The following is a 21,955-nucleotide window of genomic DNA, read 5'->3' on the forward strand; positions in this document are numbered from 1 at the left end:
GCCGTTTGCAGCTTTCGTAATACCTGCAGGGCCTCAGGTGGCTACGTTCCTGGCCTTGACCCAGCTGCAGAGGCGAGTAGAACAGCGGGCAGCCAGACGGCTCTTGAACTCAACCCTTTGTCGGTACCATGAGAGACAAAGCCCGTGTGCTGTAGGACAGCGTCACCTCTGCCTCCACCTGTCAGCATAATGTTCATCACGTTCTCTCCCCTCCCCCAAAGACTGCCGCCGGTCCTGTCTTTCTGTTTCTCTGTTGTTTTCACACATAACATACACAGAGGCCAAACCAGAAGTAGGGGTTGTAGATATACAACTGAAAAACAGACAGGGAAAGTAAATATGTATGAGAAGCATTTTTCCTGATTTTATTCTCAAAATAAAAGTGTTTACGTTGAGAATATTCTGGTCGGGGTTAGGTCACAATACAGTTGCATTGGTAACAGGGGAGCGGGAGCTGGTCTGAGGACCTGTGTCCAGGTGTGGATTGCCCTGAACTGCTCGCTTTACGCAGAGCAGACCAACAAGCAAGACCCCTGCCAGCGTCAACAAGGAGGCGCTGTGCTAGTGAGAGAGCACAGGCTTCAGAGTGAGGCCCAGATGAACTGCGTGACCTTGGACAACAAACTCAATCTTTCTGAACAACAAACTCAATCTTTCAAATGAATGTTTCATTCATTTTCTTGGTTGGGGTAGTCCCATCCTCCCGGGAGGGCAGTTTTGAGGATTAAGTGGAACAATCCATGCTGAGTGCCTGGCATGGGTCATCACAGTGGCACTTGCTAAGGGGCAGCTGGGCTACCTTGTGGAGCTGGTCCAGGACCACAGATCAGAAGGAGTCCAGAAATGCTGACTGAATAGCAGGAAGGTGGCCTGGGAGGGTGGAAGAGAAACAAGCTTGCTGGGTAGCCAGCTCAAGTCACTTTAGTGGGGCTTCACTTCCCCCAGCGGTGAAATGGGAGTGTAGGAATTAGAATATGCTGACATTGGGAAGGCCCAGCCGTCTGTGGCACAGATGCCACAGGGCATGCTCAGTTCACCTTCATTCTGCTCCAGCAGCTGCTTTAGGAATACTGGGTTAAATCTAGCAGAAGAGGAGCGAGGCTGGGAAAATTACTTGGCCCAGCGCTGAGAATGATAGGAATAGACAGGCCTGCTGGGGGAGCTATGAGCCTGTGGGCATGTGGGTGGCTGCAGACAGGAGATACCTGCACTGGGGCTTTCACAGAAAGACCACCACCTGCATGGACTCCTTTAGGTGTTTGTCACCACCAAGTGTGTCAACTTTGAGCAGAGACTCAACAACCTTAGAGCTTAAGGGACCTTAGTTCATTGTGTCGTTTTAGCTGCAGCATCTTGTCTTTAAATGAAAACTTGCATGGCCTCAACATTTAAACCACACACAGCTAGAGCCCCTGTGGGAGATTCAGGAGGGAGCACCTGGATCTCTGCCCATGTAGCTTCCCCAGCACCTTTTACTGAGGCCTCTGTAGCTCTGAGGACCCCTGGTCTGGTCTAGCTCCTCTTCACGGATGAAAGAAATGAGGCCCAGAGAGGGCGAGTGACTTGCCCCAGTGCACACAGCCAGTGCCCTTGTCCCCTGCTCCTACTTTTCATTATTCCAGGAGTCAGCTGTGAAGATTTTCTTGTTGCTATACATGCATTTGTTTTTCAGGGCCAGTGATGACTCCAGTGGAAGGGTGGATAGGACGAAGGACAATGCTTCAGCAGAAACACCAAACAGCTTTTGTTTCCAGAGCTTTAATTTTCCCTTTGTCCACAGGAGCTGGATTATTCCGTCAATCCAGAATCTCTGCCTCCACTTCGGAATCCTGACATCCTCGTGGGCGAGAATGACCTCACGGCCCTCAGCTATCTCCACGAGCCTGCAGTGCTCCACAACCTCAGAATCCGCTTTGCAGAATCCAAACTCATTTACACCTACAGTGGTAAGGAGGGCATTTCTAGGAGGCGAGGAACGGTGCTGGAATGTGAGCATGCTGTCTAGAGCCTTCTGGTTGTTCTGTGTTTGTGCTGAGCACCCAGTTTGTTGTAAACAGTGTCTAGGTGGGGAGAATCTTCAACAAGAACTAAGACTGGAGAAAGAGGAGATGTAACAAAACTAGTGTCTGAGTTTCTCATGGGAGTTGATACATTCATTACTTATTTTGGGCAATGATATTTACATTGTGAATTGCAAAAGCCTCTCTGTTTGGGGGCATTTCCACCTGTCCTGTCATCCAACCATCAGACCAGCTTGGGGGTATAGGTGACTGGCAGGGAATTAATTCAGTGCATAAAGTGACCTGCACAAAGTCACACGAAAGATTTAATGAGTGACAGAGCTGGGGTTTCTCAAACCTGGGGAGGCAGGTGGCAGTAAGAATCTTTTAATTGCATCTAACATCTTTCCCCAGGAATCATTTTGGTGGCCATGAATCCTTACAAGCAGCTGCCGATATATGGAGATGCCATCATCCACGCCTACAGCGGGCAGAACATGGGCGATATGGACCCACACATATTTGCTGTGGCAGAAGAGGCATATAAGCAGATGGCCAGGTAGCTTCCTGCCAGGCTGGACTTCCCCTTGCTCTGCCAATGCTCCCTGCATTTACCAGACTGTCACAGTGGCGGGGAGGTAACCAGGTTGGGCTCATTAAGAGGCAGGCCAGAGGTGGCGCTTTGCTGAGCCGACTACCTGGAATGAAGAGCAGACAGCTGTTACATGTACCTGACCTGTCCAGACTAAGTATCCTGGGTTTTGTTCCTTCAAGGTAGTCAAGTCAGCCCTACCAGTCTGGGAAAAGCAGTTGCTTTTCTTACAGTGTGTTTGGTTGGAGAGTATTGATTTATTCTCTGCTATGAGCTATTTAAGCTTTTTATTTTTTTCACCTATTTAAGGAAGCAGAATCTGATGACGCACAAGCACAGGTTTTAGTAGCAGGAGACTTGGAATTGTATCCTAATTTCACTACTAGGGCCTGTAGGGCCCCCTGGAGTCCTCGTTTTCACAAGTGTGAAAAGCCTCCTGTGAATGAGGTACCGTGCACGCATTCCCAGCTGTCATCTGGGATGGCCTCAGAATAGCCCACAGTGCAGATGTCTGGGCTGTAAACAGCTTCGGGGAATAACCCACCCAAGTTAGGCAGCAGGTAAAAAGGCAGTTCTGGGATTTGTGCTCAGATTTTTAAACTCTAGTTTATTTTCCCATAACTGTCACTTTTGTCTTTAATGTCTTCCACTGTCAAGTATGGAGAATAAAAACACGACCCTATCTTTGTACCTGCCTTTACAGTTTGCAAAAGACCTTTCACATACAGTGGTCTCCCTTGAGTTTTACAGCAGTCCTGTGAAGTCGACTGACTTCACGGCCCTCATTTCACAAATGGGAAAGCTAAGGCATAGGACCTGGACCTGCTTGTTCTTCACCTAAATCTTTGCTGAATAACCCTGGCCACAGCATCTGAACTCTTTCCACTTTTTATGTCGTCTTCTGTGAGCTGGACTCTCAGGGGCACCCATTCCTGGTTCTGCTGCTTATAATGAGGGGGCAGGTGGTAGCTTACATGAGGTAGAACACATGCTACTTTCCTGCACAGACATCTGATGGGCAGTCTGGGGCTAGACTGAGTCTCTTCGGAGCCATCAGAGACCCGGTACCATGGAGCTCCCTGTCCCTGAGGTGGGGCAGTCATCCTCAGGGAGAAGCTAGTGCTCAGCTCTGTCTTCCATATTCTAGGTAACAAGGCTTATGAGGGGAAGGGTTTGACCCTCCAGGTTAGGGAGACTTTCCAGAAGCCCCACAAAGCCCTTTTGCTGACAGCTCATCCGCCAGGACCTAACTCACACAGGGAGCCTGGGATGTGCAATCTTTCATATGCACAGCGGAGCGCTGGCTAACCACTGGGGCGTAGTTTCTAAGAAGGAAGAGGAGATGCAAATGCTTGCTGGATAGAGAATTAGCAGCTTCTGCAGCACTAAGATTCCTTCTAACCCTAAAATCCTCACGGTTCTGAGATTTTCCCTGGCTCCCTGGAGACCTGCAGGTCTCCCAGGTATGGTGGAGATTAGGGTCTGGCTGTCAGCGGGTTGAGCTATTTTGCACTGTAGGGCAGTGCTCACTTCAGCCCTGAAGAGCCAGTTTCTCCTTGGAGGTCCATCCGTGTAACTGCAATAATAGAACGGAGCCTAAAGCAGGCTTGTGTTGGCCTTGTTTGATGCTAGACAGGTAGTGTCCCTAGGGGCTGTAGAACAGGGCTGGGATTACTAAAGCCTGTTCTATGCCCTGAGGGACACTGAGCATGTCATTCCCCTTCTCCAAGTCTTCATCTTCTCTCTTTGAAATGAAAATACTGGACCGGGGCTCTATACCCAAAGTCTCCTCCAGCATTCACATGGGAGGCTGTGGCTCTGTGGTCAAGTCCCTCCACCCTGAATCACCATTTTCCTCCCCTATAAAAGAGACATCTGTGTCATAGGATTTTGCTGAAGCTTAAATGAGAATCTGTATTCACCCAGCACCTGGCATGTGAACGGTGCTGCATCCGCAGAGGAGCATTAGAAGCTTATACCATCACGGTCTTATGACATGAAAAGTTTAATGCATTTTTAAGAATCTCTAAATTATATAACAGAGCATGTTGGCTTACAGAGCACATATGTTCCCAAGCATCTTTTGAATAATTGCTCTCAAAATAATGTCCTTGAAAATGTTTTTATATTTAAGTGGGATGTGCAGGAAGGAGTTGACATAAGGCCTGAGGCTGCTATCTTTAGAGGCCTGCTTGCAAGGCGGCCCGAGGCTGGCCTCTGATTTCATGACGATCCCTGGCATTTCTTGGTTGATAAAGTGGCCCATTTGACCTAAACGTAAGCTGTTTGTGTAAATGGTGTTCTTTATGCTGAATACCTGCTCTCCTTCTGGGAGCCTGGAATGTGGGCATGTGCTAGGCAGGAGGTGGGCACTGCATCTCTAATGAGCTTCCCTGGCAGCCAGCATTTCACATGTGCCATCAAATTCCTTGCTGGGGGAATTGAATGTGTCCTTGTGACCCGACTGGGAGAGGACCCCTGGAAGTTTACACCTGGGTTCCACTGGGACTCGTCCTGTGTGCCTTTTTCCTTTGCTGCCTTTGCTCTGTATCCTCTTGCTGCAGTCAGTCTCAGCTGTGAGCATGACTATCTGCTGAGTCCTGTGAGTCCTCTTAGTGGATCGTTGAACCTGGGATTGGTCTTGGGGCCCCTCAACATGGTGCTCAGTAAATACATATTGACAGGCAGCATGATGACCTGTGCAGGGTCCATCTAGAAAGAGGGTGCTGAGGAGAGGGTGGGGAGGGCAGAGGAGAGGGTGGGGAGGGCAGAGGAGAGATAAAATTCAAGAACAAAAGCAAAAATCCTGACCAGAGAGTGGGAGGCATGGGAAGGAGCAGGTTTTTGGTTGGCTTCAGAGGTTGGGTAGGGAAGCAGTAAGCAGTAGGGATTGGAATAAAGGTTGGATGAAAGATGTGAACTTTTAAAATTCTGTGTTCTGCACCATCACATAGAAAAAATATCTAGAAGGAAATAAGATTTAAAAATAGCAGAGTGACAAAACAGTTTCCTTCCTTTGTCTTGTCCGTGTTTGTCTTAATTAGCACCTATTGCCTTCTTGATGGGAGGAAACTAATATTTTAAAACTCTTTTATTTGCTTTAGAAACAACAGAAACCAGTCCATCATTGTAAGTGGGGAGTCAGGTGCTGGGAAGACAGTGTCAGCTCGCTATGCCATGAGGTACTTTGCCACCGTCAGCAAATCAGGCAGCAACACCCACGTGGAGGACAAAGTCCTAGCGTCCAACCCCATCACTGAGGTGCGTACCACGGCAGAAGGCAGCCGTGTGTTGATGATGGAAATAGGGTTGGTTGGTTTGTGTGCTGTCTAGGCTAATTCAAGTTCCCACCCCTTAAAGACCAAAGAAGTGAGGGCAGGAAAGACCCAGGAAGCCTGTTTGCTGGTGGGATTTGAAGGAGGTGGCAGAATCGCTACTTCCAATGCTCTCTCCTGCTGTATCTGCTGGGCTGAAAATCTACCACCAGACAGAGTCCTCTATTTACATTTACATCCCAGGGGAAATGTCTTCAGCCACAAACATCACTGGTACACTCAAGTCACTGGTGTGCTCCAGCCAGCTGGCGTCAGCTTTCATAAGCTGATTGTTGCAATGTTCAGGAATTTTGCAAGCTGATTGATAAACCTTTGGTAGTTTGGAATCAGTCATGGGAGGAGTATTTATACCTTCTGGCTTGGCAAAGGCCAGATGTCAAGACTCTTCCTCCTGGCCTCCCCCAGAGCCAATTCATCAGCACACTGCTGACTGGGACAGAGGGTGGGCAAGACCAAGTATGGCAGTGCCCAGGGATAAGGAGACAGCCCTCAAGGAAGAAGGGGCACCCAAAAGGCACATGGGAGGGTCCTGCAAGCCAGCTCCAGCTGCTCTGCAAAATGGGAAGAGGATTGATTTGAATTTATTTGGAAGCAGAGCAAATAATTAATAACATTAGACTCCTAGACCTCTTCTCCCTGTTTTCTCAAATCAAAATCCTCAATGAATATTTATCAGTCCACCTACTCTGTTTAAGCCACTGCGTAGCTAATGTGGGAAGTGATGGAAAAGAATAAGACCTAGTCTCCAAGTATAAGATTCTTCTAACCTAACGTAAGAATATTTTAAAATTAAATAGAAACATAAGGGGTGGGGGAGCTAAGAAACACTGCAAAACTCATAGTCCAGAGGCATAGGTTTATTTAGAAACATAAATTACAATTAAAGATACCAATAGAAAAGTTATCGAGGCTGGGTGTGGTGGCTCACATCTATAATCCCACACTTTGGGAAGGTGAGGCAGGCGGAGCTCAGAGGTTCCAGACCAGCCTGGGCAACATGATGAAACCCCATCTCTACCAAAAATACAAAAAATTAGCCAGGCATGGTGGCACATGTCTGTGGTTCCAGCTACTTAAGAGGCTGAGGTAGGAGGATCACTTGAGGCAGGAGATGGAGGTTGCAGTGAGCTGAGACTGCACCACTGCACTCCAGCCTGGATGGCAGAGTGGGACCCGGTCTCACAATAAAGAAATGTTATCAAGAGACGGTGCCAAGTTAAATGCCCAGTGGATGGTCTTGTGTAAATATTTAGGGTTTGTCTCCCTCACTAGACTGTATACTCCATGAAGGCAGGACCACATCTATTTAGTTCACCGGTGTTTACCGAGCACATGGCACATAGTAGGTGCCCAGTAAATACATATTGACAGGCAGCATGATGACCTGGGCAGGGTCCTTCTAGAATGTCGGTGCTCAGGAGAGGGTGAGGAGGGCAGAGGAGGGACGAAATTCAAGAACAGAAGTAAAAAGCAAAAATCCTTACCAGAGAATGGAAGGGATGGGAAGAAGCAGGTTTTTGGTTGAGTGGACAGGTTGAGTAGGAAAGCAGTAAGGAGTAGGGATTGGAACAAAGGTTGGATGAAAGATGTGAGCTTTATTTATTTTATTTATTTATTTATTTATAAGGAAGGGGTTTCACCATGTTGGTCAAGCTGGTCTTGAACTCCCGACCTCAGGTGATCCTCCCGCCTTGGCCTCCAAAGTGCTTGGATTACAGGCGTGAGTCACCATGCCCGGCCGGATGTGAACTTTTAATTGAGCATCGTAGGTATTTGGGACCTGAATGAGGTCAAATACCTATGAGGCACCTCATATTCTCTCATTTAATCCTCTCAACTCTCTAAGTGTTCTGGTCAGTCTGGGCTGCTATTATAATAAATACACTTTAGTATAATATACTTTAGTTTCATCGACTGGGTGGCTTATAAACAACAGAAATTTATTTCTCGCAGTTCTGGAGGCTGGAAGTCCAAGATCAGGGTGCTAGCAGGGGTCGGGTTCTGGCAAGGCCGCTCTTCTGGGTTGCAGACTGCTGTCTTCTCACGGTACCCTTACGTGGAAGAAAGAGAGCAGGAGAGGTCTCCAGGATCCCTATTCCGCAGGCATTAACATCCCACTCCTGAGGGCTCTACCCTCATGACGTCATTACTTCCCAAAGGCCCATCTTACGATACCAATACATAGGGTTAGGATTTCAGCATGATGATTTTGGGAGGACACAAACATTCTGTCTATAACAGTGAGATGCTTATTATTCTTATATGACAGAGAAATTAAGAGCTGGAAAGATGAATTAACTTTTCGGTTTGTTTGTTTCTGAGACAGGGTCTCGCTCAGTTACCTAGGCTGGAGTGTGGTGGTGCAGTCAGCTCACTGCAGTCTCCACCTCCTGGGCACCAGCAGTCCTCCCACCTCAGCTTTCTGAGTAGCTAGGACTACAGGCACACGCCACCATGCCTGGCTAATTTTATTTTTTATGTTTTGTAGAGATGGGAGTCTCACCACGTTGCCTTGTCTGGTCTCAAACTCCTGGCCTCAAGTGAATTTCTCGCCTCAGCCTCCTGAAGTGCTGGGATTATAGGCATGAGACACCATTGGCCCCCAGCCAATGAATTAACTTTTAAGACATTCCAGTCTTAAAATACAGATAGCAAAGACGGAACCCGGGGACCTGAAACACCAAAACCTGTGTTCTTTCTGATCTTCCCCAGTGTCTGCCAGTGGGACCTAGGAGAGCCCTGAGCAGCAGGCTTGGGATTCGTCATGTTCCCTGCCAGCCTGGGGTTGCTTTCTTTCCCCAGACCTCCCTCTGCCAATCAGACCTCCCCCTAGGGTACAGGATTGCATTTTACTAAAAACCCCTCCACTAATTTTGAGGCAAAAATCTTTTAATGTGTTTATTTCAAGAGAGTCTTGTGTTTTTTAGGCTGTCGGAAATGCCAAGACCACACGCAATGACAATAGCAGTCGGTTTGGGAAATACACAGAAATCAGTTTTGATGAGCGAAATCAGATTATAGGAGCCAACATGAGAACTTACCTCCTGGAGAAATCCAGAGTTGTCTTTCAAGTAAGGATAAAAGTATTAAATTTCCTTTCTCCCAACTTTTTTAGCATTATTTACATTTACATCTCATTATATGTACTCAGGCAAGCTACATTATGCTGAGTTGAAAAATAGGGTTTTCTTGCCTTTCATTTGCAGTTTGGATTCCTTTTTCTGTTTATTAAAAATTGATGGATGAATACGTATGATATCAGATGAGTTGTATGACTGCAGGAAAAGGTTACAACTTCTTTTATTTGTGGCATTTACAAAATCCTGATAGTTTAAAAAGCAAATATATCTTTCTAGAGCACAAAAACTGAAATAGACAAAGCCGACAGACTGGGTTTTCTATCCGGAAGGGAATGGAATCAGAGCTATTGGGGGGGTTTTAAGAGAAAGGCTTTTCTGCCAGTAACACGGAGAAAATTCTCATTGTTTTGGCTCAGGAGGGGAGCAACAGTAAGCCTTGTGTCGCAGGAAGTTTCTAAAAATTTCAACTAGGATGAGTTACGTCATTCCCATTTCATAGGACGTTTTCATTTGCTAACACTTTCTCTGGGTCGCTTGTTACTTGGAAGGCCATCTCAGGCCACCCAGTTCTCAGCTGAGAGGAAGGGCCTGCCTGTGAACCGGCCAGATTACATCCTGGACAGCAGAATTGTTTATCCAGATTAGCCATCTAGGACCCTCTAATTAAAAACCTGGCGTTTTTGCTTGTAAGGATTTGGTGCAATTTTGCGGACTTTTCTTTGTCTTACAGTCAGAAAATGAACGAAATTACCACATTTTCTATCAGCTTTGTGCATCTGCACAGCAGTCGGAATTTAAACATCTTAAATTGGGTATGTAATGGATGGTGTGTGGAAGGGTCTTTCTCTTATGTGGGGGCTTAAATTCTAGATTAACTTTCTTTGTATAGTAATATGTCTTTTTTTGAAGTATTTGCCCAAAGATATAAGATCCTTTGGTTTCAAGGACAGAATTGGTGCCTCTAATTAAGGGGATGGATTAGGATTTGGGGGATGAGTTCAGGGAGAGGAGGCACTCTTAAGCCTGAGAGTTATTTTTAAAGCTCATTGGGCCCAGGATGGTGGCTCACACCTGTAATCCCAGCATTTTGGGAGGCCGAGGTGGGTGCATCACCTGAGGTCAGGAGTTCAAGACCAGCCTGGCCAACATGGCAAAACCTGGTCTCTACTAAAAATACAAAAAGTAGCCGGTGTGGTGGTGCATGCCTGTAATCCCAGCTACTTAGGAGGCAGAGGCAGAAGAATTGCTTGAACCTGGGAGACAGAGGTTGCAGTGAGCCAAGATCATGCCACTGCTCTCCAGCCTAGGCAACAGAGTGAGACTCCATGTCAAAAAACAAAAAGGTTCATTGTGTGGTTGTGGTCCTCCAGCTAGAACCACCTGAGTAAGACTTCCTGACAGCTGGAACATAGGGTGTCACCAAACTTGCCTTTTTATTTGAACATTTATAGATGTTTTTCTAACACATATGACATGTTAACCCACTTTTTAAAACAAAGCATCTCTATCATCATTTGAACTCCCTTGATAGCTCAAGGTCATTAATTATTTGTAGTCATAATTAATTATATTTCAGAGATGGCTAAAACGTAGGGCTGTTTGTCCTTAAATACAATAGTCCCCGAGCCCTGTACTGCCACAGCTTGCCTGCCTTGGCCGTTTGTGTTATGCTGGTAGGTGAGAATTGTCGGAGGTAACTTCGAGTGTGCTGGAGTTGAACTCACACTCTCTAATTTTGGGGAAGCGGCTTGTATTCTTGGAATCTAAGTTTCTGCAGATTTCACATGAAGGTGATATCCTTGGCCTTGTCTACCAAACAGAATGTGAATAGCAAACCTGCAGAAGGGCTTTTCGAAGGATCCTCTACTATTTAAACATTAGGGGGGTGTGTGTGTGTGTGTGTGTGTGTGTGTGTGTGTGGTCATTATCCTGATTGTGCTAATGGTTTTATAAGAGTGTATGCATGTCAAAAATTCATCAAACTGTACATGTTAAGCATGTGTAGTTTATTGTACATTTAGTAAACCTCAGTAAAACTATATGAAAATGTTAGGTGCAGGAACAAAAACCATGAGCTTTAGAGTTAGGCCTGCATTTAAATTCTGGCTTGCCATCCACTATGGGAACTTGAAAAAGTCACTTTACTTTTCTGAGTCTCAGCTTCTGCGTCTGTAATGTAAAATTGTTTTTTTTTTGTTTTGTTTTTGTTCTTTTGAGACAGACTCACCCAGGCTGGGGTGCAGTGGCGCCAACATGGCTCACTGAAGCCTCAAACTCCTGGGCTCAAGTGATCCTTCTGCATCAGCCTCCTGAATAGCTGGGACCACAGGCTTGTACCACCATGCCCAGCTAATTTTTTGTAGAGATAGGGTTTTGCCCTGTTGCCCAGGCTGGTCTTGAACTCCTGGGTTCAAGTGAGCTCCTTGTCTCAGCCTCCCAAAGTACTGGGATTACAGGCACAAGCCTTTGCATCTGGCTGTAATGCAGAATTCTGAGGAATAAATGTAATCACCTGTGTAAAGTGCTTCACACAGCTTGTTAAGTATGAAATTCCCTGCTTTTGATAAATGTGTATGTCCAAATTTCTGTATTACAGACATAACAAATCTTACTTTTTGATTTCAGGGAGTGCTGAAGAATTTAATTATACAAGAATGGGAGGCAATACTGTCATTGAAGGTGTGAATGATCAAGCTGAAATGGTCGAAACTCAAAAGACCTTTACACTTCTGGGTAAGGGAAGATATCCCATCTAAGGATATAACCATTTTCTCTTAAAAAAAAAAAAATTAGGCCGGGCGCGGTGGCTCAAGCCTGTAATCCCAGCACTTTGGGAGGCCGAGGCAGGTGGATCACAAGGTCAAGAGATCGAGACCATCCTGGTCAACATGGTGAAACCCCGTCTCTACTAAAACTACAAAAAATTAGCTGGGCATGGTGGCGCGTGCCTGTAGTCCCAGCTACTGAGGAGGCTGAGGCAGTAGAATTGCCTGAACCCAGGAGGCGGAGGTTGCGGTGAGCCGAGATCGCACCATTGCACTCCAGCCTGGGTAACAAGAGCGAAACTCCGTCTAAAAAAAAAAAAAAAAAATTAAAAGGTGGGGATTCCCAGCAGAGGTATGTTCAGAAGGCTCCTAATCAATTCTAATTTTAGGACAAACCCTCAGAAGATGGTTTGGAGACTAAGTGGTCAAGACTGTGCTTTTGCCTTAAAAGACCTAGCTAGAAATTAACTCATGTTTTCCCTGGGGCTTCCTGGCTCACTGTTAGAGGCATGGGCTGCAAGCCCAGTGAATGCTGTAAGCTCTTCTAGGCTGAATACAAGGATGACTGGTGAAGCCAAGGTCCGATTCGGCTCAGAAGTGCAGTGTTGGCCTTCACAGGTCTCCTGATGATGACAGTAAAATAGTGGACACTCATGTAGATCTTTCAGTGTGCTGGGCACCATCCTAAGTACTTCACAACACTGTATTAACTCATTCAAGCCCTATAACCACCCTAGGACCTCGGTGCAGGCATTTCTCCCATTTTACAACAGGGAAACTAAGGCACAGAGGTGGGAAGTGATTTACCCAAGGTTAGGCGGCCCATACAGAGTAGAACTGGCTTTTGAACTCCACTGTCTTCAAGCATCTTGTTTTGTTTCCCTTTTTTTTTTTTTTTTTTTTTTTTAGACAGTCTCTCTCTCTGTCCCCAGGCTGGAGTGCAGTAGCGTGATATCGGCTCACTGCAATCTCCACCTCCCAGGTTCAAGCGATTCTCCTACCTCAGCCTCCAGAGTAGCTGGGACCATAGGCGCACGTCACCATGCCTGGCTAATTTTTGTGTTTTTAGTAGAGATGGGGTTTCACCATGTTGGCCAGAATGGATCTGCCTGCCTTGGCCTCCCAAAGTGCTGGGATTATAGGCCTGAGCCACCATGCCCAGCCCAAGCATCTCATTTTATACAAAAAAACCCACATATCTTCTATTGCTCAGATGCCGGCACAGGTGGACCAGGCACAACTCTCACAGGACAGCCAATTGTTCCCAATCCGTCTCACCTTACTTTTCCCACACAGAGCTCCTGTTCAGAAAGGCTGTCTAGCAGCTGGTATTTATAAAAACAGGCATGCACTCTCTCATTTTGTATGAGTCTAGACATCCACATGAAGCTGCCAGTCAAAGCTTCTGATCAGGGTGATGCTGTTGGCTATTTCTGTGTCTTGCTGAAATCTCCCACCAATTCATTCTAAGTGCTTTCATTCTTGTGGCCTGGTTGACTGTATCTTAACATAAAAGGCTAAGAATTTCAGGTTAAATACATCAAAGTAATAGGCAAGATGATCACAGCTGGATAATGGAGAAGGAAAACAAGATGATTTTCTAAGCAGAATCACTGTCAGACTCTGTTCCCTCAAACCTGCCTCAAGGAGAAGGGCAATTTAAACTTTTTATAATAAGATAAACACATTTGGCACTGATTAACATTTTCTGAAAATAATTATAGTCGTCATTTCAGTCTTTGTATAATGTACTCCATGGAGAGGGGGCTCGGTGTTTGAGGCGGGGACAGGTGGCCAAGCTCTGGCTAGGCTGAAGGGGACCTTGGGTCACATGCCCTGTCCTGTCCAACCCCCATCTCCCTTATCCTTCTGAGTCCTCTCTCCCACCTCCATCGTGTCCTCCTCACAGCAAGATAATATAGGGCCAGTAGAGTGGGCTTTGGGATCCAATGAACATGAATTCAAATCCTAGTTGGCATGAGTCTAAGGCTCCCCTCTCTGAGATGTGATATCTTGATCTGTGAGTGGCAGCTCACCTTGCCTTTCATGGCAGCTGGTGAGGAAGTGTATGTAAAAGTCCCTAGCACCAGGCCAGGCACATAGCCGGCGCCCGGCAGCTGCTGCCCCCCTGCTTTCTCTCTCCCTCCATTCCCAATTGTCCAAACCCTCATCGTCCTTTGAGTAAAACCGTCTCTTCTATAAAACCTTATCTAATTGTTGGAGATGAGCACTTTGCAGCCATTTGCCCCCATGTATCACACAACTTAGGTTGTTTACAGATTTCCACATCATATACCTCAGTCCCAGAGCCAAAACTGGGACAAGGCAAGAGAGGCACTCATTCTTAGGGCCATGCATGTGCGGGGTTGTCCCTGGACACTTAACCTGGGCACAGGCCTAGACGTTTTAGACAAAGCCCTCCGGAGTTTTGTAGAGCGGTGGAGCACAGGGTCCTCTCCTGGCACTAATGGTGATGGCTGCTGGCAGTGCTGTGTGAAGTTGGGGCCACTGCACCTCTTCCCTTCGAGAGAGGGTACCTCAGCAAGTGCCCCTGCTCAGACTTTTCCTTCTCCTGGCACGAGATCCTCAGGGCTTCTCTGTTTAGACATGCTGGGGTGAAACCAGATGGCTTAATGAATGCTGCCAGTCTTTTCTCATACTGTGGTGAGCGTTGGTGTTAAACTGCTTAGATACGCCTTACCCAGCGTGACCTCGGGTGAGTTCCCTAACCTTCCAATGCCTTAGTTTCCTCCTCTGTGAGTTGGGAACGATGCTAGGATTCCTCCATGAGGCTATAGTGAGAATGAGATGAGCTGATACAGGGAAAGTTCAGAGGACAGTGCCTGAGGCAGTGTTCCATCCACTTTCCCCTCCACTTCTGCTGCTGAGGTCCCTCAGCTAGCAGTGAGATTACTCCTAGAGAAGCACAAGGGGATGTATTTTGACTAAAAAGTCCCTTTCCTTTGCTCTTCTGCTGTGTCTTTCTCGTGTGATTCATCCACTGATCCCTGCCATTTGGGTGTTGCTATGACCTTTTCTCTCTGATGGGAAGAACACCTTGGACCTCAGGCTCTAGGAGCTTGACCAGTGAGCTCCTCCTGGAAATCTGATTCAGGCTGGCACTGCTTTTGTGTGACAGGCTCGCTGAGGATGATTACTTAACGCAGGTCTTGAATTCTTTCTTTTATATTATTGCTTTGGAGTTGTCATCTTTCTTTTGTGTTTCTGGAAGGCCTGGAGTAGTTAAGGGATTTAGTCATGGATCACAGAAAGCAGGGAGGAGTGCCAGAATGGAGGCTCCCACACTTGGCATTTTAGTTGCTTCTCATGATTACTTATCTGTCATTGCTGTGGTGGAGGCCTTGGGGTATATTTCTGTTGGACACATCTGTCCTTCAGATGGAGGCGTTACCTCCAAATGGAAAGGCAGCAAATGCCTGGACTCAGCCAGAGCTGGAGTCCTTCTTATGTTCTTGAAATGAAATCTTTTGAGACTGATTTTATTTAATTTTTGTAGTAGAGGAGACTCTGGGCCGGGTGCAGTGGCTCACGCCTATAATCCCAGCACTTAGGGAGGCCGAGGAGGATGGACCACTTGAGTCCAGGCATTAAAGACCGGCCTGGGAAACATGGTGAAACCCCGTCTCTACAAAACATTATCTGGGCATGGTGGCACACATTTGTAATCACAGCTACTGAGGAGGCTGAGGTGGGAGGATTACTTGCGTGTAGGAGGTTGAGGCTGCAGTGAGCCATGATCACGCAGCTGCACTCCATCCTGGACAACGGAGTGAGACCCTGTCTCCACAAAAAAAAAGATTGTAGGTTTTTGAAATTGTTGAAGAGCTTGACCTACCTGCTAATGAAAATTCCAGGTATCCCCAAGTGAGGGGTCACTGGCTTCCGTTCCCGAGTGGACCAGGCAGCCACAATGCTAATGAACCTGCCCACCTGCCCGAGCGTGTCTCTCAGCTCCTCAAGTCACCACGTTGTCATCACACACTGAGGGGATCCCGACCTGGCAAAGCCAGGCTCACAGCGTTGCAGCTCTCCACTGTGATTTACAGGGTTCAAACAGAGTCCTTTCTAGCAGCTGGCTTTGTTTCTTTTTGGCTCCAGGAAATGTGCCAATCCCCTCGGTGTATGAATATGATATGTAGTCATAATTTATATTCTACCTACAGCAGTCAAAGTCCCAATGGGAAACATGGGGCAGGCTCACAGTAGGATAAAAGAGGGAGGGATTGTTTATTATTTACAACTACAAAGGCGTGAGTGGCGTCTAGGGGAGCTGTTAAGACAAGGGGCAGTGGGCACCTGGGGGCGGCAGCAGAACTGTTCACTGCTCTTTCCCATGTGGGCACCCAGGTGTTTCTGGAGCCTGGAAGGAGAGCTGGGTAAAGTCAGCCCCAGAGGAGTAATGACCTTCTGTCAGTCAGGCCGTGCAGCCAGTCAGAGACAGCCTCCCAGGGAAAGGGCCTGGGGAGGACGCATTCAGAACCTTCTCTGCTCCTCTGCTCTCCTGCCAGGCCTCCCCATGAATCAAACCCAACCACAGGCCAGAGGGCATGAAAGACCATTGCCTTGGTTTATACCAAGTTCCCTGGGGCAGAGAGCAGAGGATCTGGAGGGGCAAATGGAATTCCTCCAGCAGTCCCACCTTAAAAATAATTCAGGGATTCCGAGAGTTTGTGAGCAAAAAGAAAACTGGAAAATCATTCAAAATCAACCAACCACAGGATAAAGGCGAGATGACTGTCCAAGGAACCTGATGTGAAGTGGTTACTCGAATAATAATTTTTGTGTTGAATTTCCTAGCAGCCATGTCAAAGAGGAAACTGCCGTGTAGACACGTACAGTATGTGTATGCTACCTGCATGTCATGAGTCTACAGAGGCCGACTAGAAAGAATAGTGCCCCGGGCACCCCCACTGTCCACTTCACGTTCCTGTCCCAGAGCTTGGCACTGATGCCACCTGCATGTCTCCAGTGAGTCCAGGTGCCCATCTAGTCAGAGAAGAGATGCAGCATTCCTAACCTGGGAAATTGTTTGTTTTCAGGTTTCAAGGAGGATTTTCAGATGGACGTTTTTAAAATCCTGGCAGCCATCCTACATCTGGGCAACGTGCAGATCGCCGCGGTGGGCAGCGAGAGGTCCTCCATTAGTGTGAGATGCTCGTTTGTTTTACTTTCCATTGCTCTGAGGGTCGCAGTGGCACCGGCTTGCAACTGACCTGCCTTTGCTTTTTAGCGCCAGGCATAGTCAGGTGTCCTGGGTAGACTGGTTTCACGGGAAGCAGGCGGCAAAGGGTTTCCAGGGGTTGCCTTCAAGGAGTCAAGCCTCCTCCCCTTGCAACAGTAGAGGAGGGGAAATGTATCCATGTATCCTCTGTGTGTTTTTCTTTTTCTTTCTTTTTTTTTTTTTTTGAGCTGGAGTCCCCAGGCTGGAGTGCAGTGGTGTGATCTCTGCTCATTGCAACCTCTGCCTCCCGAGTTCAAGTGATTCTCCTGCCTCAGCCTCCTGAGTAGCTGGGATTACAGGCACCTGCCACCATGCCTGGCTAATTTTGTACTTTTTCTAATAGAGACGGGGGTTTCACCATGTTGGCCAGGCTGGTCCCAACCCCCTAACCTCAGGTGATCCGCCTGCTTCGGCCTCCCAAATTGCTGGGATTCCAGGCGTGAGTTACCACGCCTGGCCTGTGTGTTTTTCTTTTATTCAAGTATGTATGGAGCACCTGCTAAGTGCCATGGACTGTAATAGGATCTGGGGAAACAGCAGTGAACAAAAAAAATCAAGAAGCCCTTCAGAGAGCTTGTGATCAGGGGAGGGAGGAGACACACAAGCATGTATGGGCCCCAGCAGCTGGTGACGGCTGGCACAGAGGCAAGTAAGCAGAGGGGACGTGCAGAGGGGCTGCGTCTTTCATGTGGGGTGGTCAGAGAAAGTCTATCTGAGAAGGTGGTGGTGGGCAGCGGCCTCAGGGGATGAGGAAGCAGGTCATGCCTGTGGATGGTTAAGAACATTTGATGTGGAGGGAACAGCAAGTGCAGAAACCCTCAGGCAGGAGACGCCATTTGAGAAATAGCTGGAAGGTCCGTGTACATAATACATGGAAGGTCTGTGTATCCAGAGAGGGTGAGTGACAGGGAAGGTGTGGATGAGACCAGAAGGGGAAGGGGGGATTGCAGACCACATAGGACCTTAAGGGTACTGGGTAGTTAGCAGAAGAACACCCCTACCTCCTTAAACCTGCTTGAATTGGACATCATTGGTGCCAGCTTCCTGGGAATGTATTCCCATGTAAGTTTTGTGATAGGTTTCTTTGTTTAATGGACACAAGTTGATGTGTGTTTCTTCTGTGACACACATTATGAGTAGTGATTCTTGGGAGAGGGGTATGTGTTTAATTAGTCTCATGAATGCCCATGTAAAGAAGAAAACAAACACGAGTAAAAAATGTTCCTAGGAAACGCAGAATCTGCATACCTTTAAGCTTTGCGTTAACAGTGACATGTCCTAGTCAACGCAGCCATATCAAAATGCCACAGGCTGAGTGGCCTAAACCATAGACGTTCGTTTTCTCACAGTTCTAGAGGCTGGGAGTCTGAGAGCAGAGTGTCATCCTGGTCGGTTCTGGTGAGGGCTTTCTGCCTGGCTTCTAGACGTCCCCCTTCTCATTGTGTCCTCGTGGTGGAGAGAGAGCAGACACTGTGATGCCTCTTATGAGAACACTGATCCCAGCATGGCAGGTCTTACCCTCTTGACTTGAGCCAATGCTTATTACCTCCCAAAGGTCTTCTCTTCAAATACTGTCAAGCTGGGGGTTAGGACTTGAACATGTGAGTTTTGGAGGAACACAAATATCCAGTCCGTAACAATGTTGATTTTCATGTCCTTCAAATAACTGATGGGAATAAGTTGATCATCTTGTGTAACCGGTGAGTTCTTGGCTCTCTGGTACCAATGATTTGGGGAGAGAGAAGAGCCTAGTGGAGCAGGAGCTCCTGGGCTCAGGACTTGAGGCCTGTTGCAGTGACCAGGAAGTAATTCTCCTTCCCCTCCCCCAGCTCTCACCTCAGCGCCCCTCCCATCCCCCCGCAGTGTCCAGACCTCCCAGAGTCAGTTAGTTCCGAAAGTGGGAAAGCAGGGAGAGGGGCAAGGAGAGACCTAGGGGAGAGTGTGGTGTGTCTGAAGTGCCAGCTCCCTCTGTTTCTTTGCTTGGTTACCTCGAGAAGCTGGGCCTCTGCCCTTTCTCCCCTAAACCCGCATGGACTAAAAATGTGATGTCTGCCCAACAAACGCCATCACACTGAGCCCTCTCCCATGAAGCTTGTTAGGAAGGTACCATTTTGGAGGAGGAATTAAAATCGATTGATTGAAATTCCTTTGGAAAGTCTTCTAAGTATATTTGTAGAAAATTCCAAGTCCTATAATTATTGGTCCTAGATTTGGGATCCATTACCATCCATCTGTATCAGGGACCTGAAGTGTTGGACACATTAAATTTGGATGAAGCCATCCGACTTTTTGAAAAACTGCTGCCCCTTTGCATTTTTTTCCCGTAGCAGTGCCTGCAGCTGAATTGTTTTTGACTCAGAAGGTTTCACTCTTTCTTAGAAGGAAGGAAACCAAATGACTCTGCCACTTCCTTCCCTTGTGAGGTCTGGCACAGCAAAGCCAGCTCTGTGTAACTGTGATGCTGATCAGCAGGGGTGCGGGTGGAGCGCAGGGAGGGGCCAGACTTTCCTTGGCTTCCTCCACGGCATCCCCAGGCTTTCTAGTGCAGTTCTATGGGTTTCCTGGTGGGCCTGAATGGTGCCCGCAGGTGAGCCTGCCTTGGGAGTTGCCCTGCCTGAGAGAGAGGAGCCGGGAGTCACATCCTTGCCTAAGGACAGGAGCCAGCTGAAGGGAAATGGGGGCATGCCTTCCCTCTTTTCATTTGCTGACCAGTGGGGCAGCTCTCATGCCTGGGCTTGGGGGAGAAGAAAGATTTCACTCTGTGCATTCGGGAAAAGTCCCGCCCCAGCCCTTGAGTCAGCAGAGGCACTGGCTCAGCCACAGGAACCCCACCTGCTTCTGCCTGGCAGCAACATCCAGGTACCTCCTGGGCCAACTATCCAGGCAAACCCCTGGCCACGCAAGGTGGGGCAGGGTGAGTGCACACGCTGACCAGTGGCCCAGGGTGGTACAAAGGGAAGAGAGAGGGCTGCATCCACACCCACAGGAACAGGGCGGGGTCCAGCGAGGATGGCTCTATGGCCTCAGTCACCGCTGACGTTCTTTGGTTAAAATGAAAAATCAGTGTGGGACTCCCTGGCATTGCGGCAGAGGTGGTCTGCGAAGGGCCAGGCGCAGGACCCCCGCCGCTGCAGCCTTCTCGCTCCCCTCCCAGTCTGTCTCCACCTCCTGAGGCCTGCGCATCCTTGTGCCAGCCGCTCCTCAGCTCTTGCCCAACAGGGGCCATTGCCAGGTAGGATTGTGTGGCTTTAGATGGCTGGGCCGCCCTGATGGGGCTTGTGCTTGTTTTTGAAGGAGGCTGACTGTCACCTGGAGGTGTTCTGTGAGCTCCTGGGTCTCGAGAGTGGCAGAGTCGCCCAGTGGCTGTGCAATCGCAAAATTGTCACAAGCTCTGAGACGGTGGTGAAACCCATGACCAGGCCTCAGGCTGTCAACGCCAGGGACGCACTGGCCAAGAAGATCTATGCTCACCTGTTCGACTTCATTGTGGAGAGCATTAACCAAGCGTTGCAGTTTTCAGGCAAGCAGCACACTTTTATTGGTGTTTTGGACATTTATGGGTAAGATTCTCTTCGGTGAGCCTGTCTTTCCACCTTTAAATGTTGAGAGCCCCATAATTTTTAGATCATTTTGTTTTGGTTCCGTTGTGTTTTGCATGATTAGAAAGATAACATTCTCTGCTTTTGCCCCAATAGATGCTAAGTACACTTTCCTGGGCTATAGTGCTGTGTATTTAAAGTGGATTAAAGAGATGCCGCATTAGTAATGACCAATGTCAGGAGCTTACTGTGTACCAGCTCTGAGGTTGCTTGCTTTCCAGAGGCTTTCCTACCTAACCCTCAAACAACCTTGTAATGATCCCCATTTTAGAGATGCAACAACCACGGCTTAGAAGGACTCAATCACTTGATCACAATTGCTCCGCAAGTGGGAGCACCCAGCACAGTGTGAGGCTCTTGCTGCTGCTTTTCCCACCAAAGGCCCCGAGGTCCCTTCCCATTTGAATCTCAGGCGATTACAATTCACCTAGGCCTGCACCTTGCCTAAGCCCAGCGGCCAGAGGTGAATTCAAACCCAGGTCTCTGATCAACCGCCCTCCGCCCCTCAGTCCTTTTTCGTTCTTGGGTAAGAAGATCCTGGATTTTCCCCAGCCCCTTCTCCAGGAGGTCTTACCCTTCATCCCACTCTGGAGTTGGGTTCTTTTTCAGTCTCTCTGCCTGGTCCTCCTCCTCTAAACCTCAGGCCCAGCTCATGCTGCTGAAGCTGCTGTGGAGTAACCAGCGTGGAAGCTGGCATGGAGGACTCCATGGAGATTCTTGTCCCCAGGCTTTTCTCAGCAGCTGGCCCCAGTGCCCAGCCCTTGCCCCTCTCCTGGAACCCACCCTGGTTTCTTAGCAGGAGAAGGGGAAGATGGCCCATGTAAGACTGGCCCATGATAGGCATCATGGGGTATTCCACCTGGATTGGGGGATCATCCCCACACCCTGGCAAAAAGCAGCTCAACCCCATTCCCCAGGCAGAGGCGAGAGCCCAGCCCTGGTCTTCATGGCCCTGCGGCTGCCTCCTGGGGATGAGGAGGACAGGGCCACACCATGCTGCCGTACTTGCACCCAGCTGGAGAGGCAGCTTTTCTTAGAGCTGTGGAATAGGAGATAGTGCCTCAAGGGAGTTGCTTTGTTTAATTTAGATCCTAAGTTAATACATATGGCTCCCAATTAATAGTACATGTCAACAGTTATAAAACACTTAATACATTACTGGGATAGTCTCGTCAATTATTTACCTCGTCTTGTGCCAACAAAGTGCTTGAGCAGCCTGTAAAAACCTAAGTGAACCTTTAAAAACTGATAGTCTCGTTAAAAATAGTCCTCTTTCATTGTGGTGGAGATACGTGATGGTTCTGTCATTCCCTGTTCTTTTGGGTATTTCAGAAATGTCTTT

At 48.0% G+C, this 21,955-nt stretch overlaps 1 protein-coding gene across 4 annotated transcripts in view; it reads left to right on the forward strand.

Annotated features, from left to right (window-relative positions):
- The window catches only part of MYO5C (myosin VC), a 105,232-nt gene that overhangs the window by 12,835 nt on the left and 70,442 nt on the right, over positions 1 to 21,955 (forward strand). For 3 of the 4 annotated variants that reach the window (XM_017504615.2, XM_037729956.1, XM_037729955.1), the window contains exons 3-10: positions 1,781 to 1,946; positions 2,415 to 2,559; positions 5,697 to 5,853; positions 8,855 to 8,998; positions 9,738 to 9,819; positions 11,633 to 11,740; positions 16,833 to 16,939; positions 20,309 to 20,574. In XM_017504615.2, the coding sequence (XP_017360104.1) occupies positions 1,781 to 1,946; positions 2,415 to 2,559; positions 5,697 to 5,853; positions 8,855 to 8,998; positions 9,738 to 9,819; positions 11,633 to 11,740; positions 16,833 to 16,939; positions 20,309 to 20,574 (1,175 nt within the window). Of the gene's footprint in view, positions 1 to 1,780; positions 1,969 to 2,414; positions 2,560 to 5,696; positions 5,854 to 8,854; positions 8,999 to 9,737; positions 9,820 to 11,632; positions 11,741 to 16,832; positions 16,940 to 20,308; positions 20,575 to 21,955 lie in introns of all 4 variants that reach the window. The other variant, XM_037729957.1, reaches the window with a different exon arrangement.

This window comes from Cebus imitator, unplaced genomic scaffold (assembly GCF_001604975.1).
Source record: "Cebus imitator isolate Cc_AM_T3 unplaced genomic scaffold, Cebus_imitator-1.0 Scaffold325, whole genome shotgun sequence".
NCBI classification, from domain to species: domain Eukaryota; kingdom Metazoa; phylum Chordata; class Mammalia; order Primates; family Cebidae; genus Cebus; species Cebus imitator.